At 44.8% G+C, this 6,153-nt stretch overlaps 1 protein-coding gene across 1 annotated transcript; it reads right to left on the bottom strand.

The window, feature by feature from the left end:
- Positions 1 to 1,424: 1,424 nt before the first annotated feature.
- Positions 1,425 to 5,872, bottom strand: CMKLR1 (chemerin chemokine-like receptor 1). Its single transcript, XM_029284101.1, has 2 exons — positions 5,802 to 5,872; positions 1,425 to 4,190 (listed from the first exon to the last, which is right to left on the bottom strand). The coding sequence occupies exons 1-2, from the start codon at positions 5,802 to 5,804 to the stop codon at positions 3,111 to 3,113; spliced, it is 1,083 nt and encodes a 360-aa protein (XP_029139934.1). The 5' UTR covers positions 5,805 to 5,872; the 3' UTR covers positions 1,425 to 3,110.
- Positions 5,873 to 6,153: the final 281 nt, after the last annotated feature.

Genomic DNA, 6,153 nt, shown 5'->3' on the forward strand with positions numbered 1-6,153 from the left:
TCACAAAGTGTGCTTTATGTTGATGGTTTAACCCAAGGGTTGTGCACCACTCATCAGTTCTGGAAAGCTGTTTGCAGAGATTATGGTTTGCTGGAGAGGATGAGCTGGGGAAATGAACAACAGGGGCCAACATAGGTGGACTGCTTCTATGGGGGGGGGGCTGGAGGGTGACGTAGCTTCCCTCCATGGCACCCAAGCCACAGAACATCTGAGGAACATTTTGTTTTGCAGTCCTGGAGCACAATTGCTACGTTAATCTCTCTCCCCCAGCACAGTTTCCCAGGAACAGCCTTTTTAATGCATTTCCCTATCGCAACCGCTGTACCTTCCTTCGTTCAGACACACACACCCCAGACACAGAGGTGGGTTTTCTTCCGCTTAGCCATCCGGCCTCAGCTGCCACTCCAGCCGTGAACGTGGGGCTCATGGGGAGGGGGCAGCTTCTGCGCTTGGTTGTGCTTGGTTGGGAAAAGGGCACTCAGCAAACAGATCCTGGGCAAAAAAGGCTGTGGATATCTGGAGAGGCCTCAGCTTGCAGGGTCTCCAGGATTTCTTTTTTGGACTGCAACTGCCGGGTCAGTTTGTTATATCCTGGCACAAAACAAAGAGATTAAAAACGGAACATTTTTCAGCTTGCAAATTAAGTCTCAGGGGTGGACAGAATTCACAAACCTTCTGCACTCAGGTTCTCCGTGACCTAGCTTGACTTTGGTTTCTTACTTTTTTTTAATTTCTGCCGGATAATTTGGGGCTTTGTATTCTCAGTAGTGTTCACAATATGAATGCTAATCTTAAATCTCTCTAATAAGTCTAGTTCGTCTTTGAACACGACCTTCCTTTCATTTCCAAAGTCTGCCAAAGCTAAACGCTTCTGATATTTGCACCTCTCCGAAGTGGACAGGACAGTTCATTTTTTTAAAAAAACAAAAAACTTTTTTTTAAAAAAAAACAAATCTACCTAAACATGCACGCCTTTGTGGAAATATGTATGAAAGTACATTATACGAGACTGGAGGCTTCGTCTTAAGACATGGTAAACAAAGTTTCATTTGGCCTCATCGAATGCCTGTCGGCCTGCCTTTTTTCTTGATCATTTCCCTGCCAGGAATCAAATTTGCCCTCTTTGGGTAACACTTGGATTAATTAGATGCCAATGTGCAAAACACTTTGAGGATGAAAAACGCAGAGGCGCGAAGGGCTGTTGCTTCTTCGTGATGTTTTTTTAGCAAACCCTCTAGAGCCAAGAAGAAGCAAAGATCGTGAAAAACTCCACAATTGAGGTTCTTAGAAGGGACTTATGAAGACACCAGACTTCTATTAGGTATTTATTTCGGGGGGGGGGGGGTGTGTCTAACCTAGGCAACTTTAAGACTGGTGGACTTCAACTCCCAGAATTCCCCAGCCAGCACAGCAAGAATTTCAAGTCTGAATGCCTGGCCTTTATTTCTGATTATACAGAGCAAAAATCAAGTGACCTCAGGCTTACATGGGTGAAAGTGCCAAATTCAACACAGATTTCTTTTCAGGAGAAACGTGGGGCCCATCTTATTAGTAATCCCTCTCCAAATATTTCTTCACCCAAACCACCGCACAAAAATGTGTCTCTTTATTTAATGTATGCTCCACTTTGTAACACAAATGCTACAGGATATCACTGCTTGGACCTTTTTTTTTTCATTTAAAAAAGATGGACCTTACAACATTGCTTATGGAAAAAAAAACCAGTACATATCTTTAGGAATATTGAATACAAAACCCCCAACTTATCTTAAATACAGATATACTTGTTAGGAATGCTACATATAACAATTACTACATACTTTTTCATTTGTAGAAAACCTGACACAACAGACTAATTGAGTCTAACAAACACCTCATATTGCTATGACCTGGATTGAAGGCGATTAACTCTCATGCCAATAGTTGAATCTCCTTTTATTTATTAAATCCTCAAGATTCACCAACTGGAAAAAATTGTTGGATGTCCCTGACGGTGCTCTGAGCCCAGGAAATATTATTTTCATGTTCCCGATGCAGCAAATTTCCACAACTTCCTTTTTATTTTGCTAGCATTTTTGTAAAACACCAGTAGTTAGAAATCCTTCCTGATATACTCCAGAGGTGGAGAGATTGTTCTGCCTGACACTTTTGGGGGGAAAGGAGGATTCAGGAGAGGTCCCCATATAATCCGTGTCTTTCCAGGCATAATAAAAAGCCATTTTTTTAGATTTGGGATAAATAAAACCAGCTTATCAAGTTATAAACCCAGGTTTGGATTCTAGCTGAGCGTTTCAGATTTAGGTCTATTCAGTGAAAAGAAAAAGAGAGGAAAATGAATTATTTCCCAAATTAACTGGGCATGAAATTGAATAGACAGGATGCACAGCCCACCTCCTAGAGTAAAGATTTATTAATGGGCTATGAAACCTCGCGGAATAGTCAACAAGAGAGAAAAAGTTGCTGGACAGAACTGTATGAAATGACTGTTCTCCGAAGCGTGATTTATAGTGTGGAAGGAAGGGGTTTCTTTGACTAGAATCAAATTCTCCACTGGGAAAATTGGGGATTGCAGGAAATGGGTTAGAGAAACAGGCCTGGCTCTGTCTCTTGTCTATCTGCTCACACGGAAGGTGATAGAATGAGAAATCACACCTGGATTTTTACAGGTACATATGATTAGGAAACACACATATACACACCCATCCGTTTCAGTGTCCTGTCTAAAGAGAGCTAACTCTAAATTCCCCCATTCTCAGACCAGTGAAGGAGGTGCTCAATTTTCCCCAGAGCTCAGAATATGCTTATTGCCAAGAACTTGTAGGGTGCAGTGAAGACTTTACAGGCTGAAGTTCAACCTTTGGGTCTTCCTTTGTCATGAAGTTTGTTTATGTGGTTAGGATCAGGTATTCATGCCATAACCTTTAAAAAGCTGTGATGGGAATAAACAAGAGTGTACTTAGAACCTCGTAACCACCATTGGCTTAGATTCACCAAGCCAATTTCAAGTTCCTCCTGAAACCACTGGACTAATCCTAGAAGACAACCTCAAGGAGCTCTGGATCATTGCTGGAAACCAATGATCTACTGTAATCCACGTTGGGTTCCAAAGTTCAGAGCAAAATGGATTCTTTTTCAGTCATCGAACTGGCTTTGGTGATGCTCTTGCGTGAAAACGAGTGGATTGAATTGATTGTGTCCTCGGTCAGGGCGTTAGCCAGTCTGGACAGGATGGTGACCTTAAACTTTTTGAAATCTTGGCCCATGAAGACGTACAGAATGGGGTTCATGCAGCTGTTAGAAGCAGCGATGGCCGTGACCAGGGGCAAGCCGATCTCAAAGACGTTTTCTGGAACTGAGCGGTGATCCGTTTCCAGGAGGTGGAGAGTATGGTACGGGCACCAACACAGGAAGAAGGTGGTGATAATGGCCACAATAATTCTCAAGGGCTTCTTGGACTTGGCCAGACGGTTCTTCTTCAGCCGAAAAATTATGGTAATGTAACATACTGTGATAACAATCATGGGTATGATAAACCCCACCAAGAAGCGAAAGGTGGTTACCATTTTATGTCTCTGGATGCCGAGGGTGGTGTCATTTGGAGAACTGGACAAGGAGAAGTTGTAAAAACAACGGATGTGGTCATGGGTGGTTGTGGTGTCTCGAAAAACAAGGGAAGGGGAGCTCATTAGAAAACCAAGCACCCAAATTAGGATGCAGGACAACCAGGCGATTGTCGGGGTCCGACGCTTTTGGGATTGGACTGGGAAGACCACCAAAATGCAACGATCAATACTGATGGTGGTCAAGAGAAGCACGCTGGTGCACATGTTGAGGTTGAGAAGCAAAGTGCTGACTTTGCACATGTCTCTGCCGAAAACCCAGTGGAAGCCCATGGCGGTGTAGGCGATGTTCAGGGGCAGGAAGACATTGAACAAGAAGTCGGCAGCTGCCAGGTTGAGGAACCAGATTGTGGTGACCGATTTCTTCATCTTGAAGATAATTGCGATGACCAAGCCATTGCCCAATAGACCCAGGAGGCAGGTGAGGCTGTAGATGAGAGCAGCAACCACTTGAACGATGGTCAGGGCTTCTATTTGGGGGGGTTTGCTATATGTGTCTCTAACAGGGTTGAAGTGCTCGTAAATATAGTAGTCAGGGTAATCCGTAATATTCTCCAGTTCTTCCATGACCTGTTGGAACACAGATGGGTCAAAAACCTGACCTGGTGCCAAGGTGGTTCTACACCATGGTTAGGAAACACAGAAAAGTGAAGGCTGATAGGACAAGCCAGTGAGAACTAGCCTCATCTAAGACTGCCTGTAATGGCCGAGTAACAACAAAGAACTATTGTTGCAAGTTAAAACTAATTGATATGGTTGGATAGAGAAGAGTGTAGCCAAATCTCTACACAATGTCTTCTTCCTTGGATGACCCCAATCCTATCCAGTGACGCCACTTCCAATGCGTGGAGAGGAAGGAAGGGGCTAAATAAGGCATTCTCCAAAATAAGTAAGTATCCTGCCTTGAAAATGTCCCAGAATCCCTTGCAGGGGGGGGGACAAGGCAGATCATACACCTACCGATGTTAGATCAACCTGCATGAAAGCACCAGTAGATTTCTCCTAGCTGGCATTTTAAAAAAGAAGGAGAAAAATCCTTTGGCAAGCTGAGCACAGTGGTGTAAATAATTTAATACATAATAAATAGAAGGCTAACATGGTTTTTGCGTGAAAGTAAGGCCCTGGTGAGCTTTGAAATTTTAATGGCATCACTTGCAACACTCACAACTGTTGTCAAAGACAATACAAACAGGAGGACAATGTTACTTAACCACGGCCACTTTAAGACATGTGGACTTCAGCTCCCAGAATTCCCCAGCCAGCCATGCTGGCTGGGGAATTCTGGGAGCTGAAGTCCACATGTCTTAAAGTAGCCATGGTTAAGAGAAACTAGGTTAAATCTAATCTAAGAAAGCAACTCAAAAGCATCCATTTTTTTTGTCAGCACGGCGCTTCTCCTTGGAGATCCTGCTGAATGGAACCGAGTAAGAAATTTTAAGATGGATCTTAAAAGGCAAGCAAAGGATTTCCAAGCAAACAAAAACATGAACATTTCATGGCCAAGTTTTACATCTGGGGGCAAGGAAACCGATGGGCAGCGGGCTTCTGCCAGCAGGATGAGGCCAACCCATCTGGCCTGCGAATCACAGCTCTAGAAGACCCAGATGAACCGTCTTTCCAAAGCTGTGGACAAGCTGTAGTAGGATTCCAGAACGGCTCCAGATCCAAAGTTCCTTGGCCGTCTCAACTATCATATGATGAAGCCAAGAGAGCGGGGGTTGCAAGTCATTGTTCAGTTGGACTAGAATACAGAATCACAGAGTTGGAAGGGACCTCAGAGGTCTTCTAGTCCAACCCCTTGCTCAAGCAGGAGACCCTATTCCATTCTGGACAAATGGCTGTCCAATCTCTTCTTGGAAACCTCCAGTGACGGAGCACCCACAACTTCTGAAGACAACCCGTTCTACTGATTAATTTTTCTCACTGCCAGGAAGTTTCTCCTTAGTTCTAGGCTGCTTCTCTCTCTGATAAGCTCCCATGCTGCTCTCCCTGAAAGTGGCTGCCAAGGACCCACTGCAGAATCACACACGGCCGGCCAGGCGCAGTAATATCTCCACGGGTTTCGTTTCTCCACATGACACCCCAAGTCATAGACCAAGCACGCATTCTGTGAGTCAGACAGACAAAGCCAGGCATAGAAAAGTCAGGATTCAGACAGGCCCTTGACCTGAATGTTCTTACCATCAACAAGCGAGGCTCAAAGCAGGAATACGGAGAAAGAACAGCCGGGGGCGAGTTCAGCTGAGTCGGCCTTACGGGAACTTTTCCTGCCAAGGGTACAAAACAAACAACAATGACACCCGGTGGAGTGGAGACTGTCGGCCAACGGACGAGGGAAGCAATGTTCCTGTTTAATGAGCCATTCGAGGCAAGGGCTGGGTTTATGCTGCCTTGCAGGCAGGCAGTTTTGGGAAAGAGGAAACTCTTTCAGAGAAGTTCAGCTCTTTTTTGCTTTCCCTCTGTCCTGGTGGGTGGGTGGGTGGGTGGGAGGGAGGGAGGCGGGCAGCAGTTTGGGTGGCTCCGAATTGGCAGA

This window comes from Protobothrops mucrosquamatus, unplaced genomic scaffold (assembly GCF_001527695.2).
Source record: "Protobothrops mucrosquamatus isolate PMUCROS unplaced genomic scaffold, P.Mucros_1.0 scaffold374, whole genome shotgun sequence".
NCBI classification, from domain to species: domain Eukaryota; kingdom Metazoa; phylum Chordata; class Lepidosauria; order Squamata; family Viperidae; genus Protobothrops; species Protobothrops mucrosquamatus.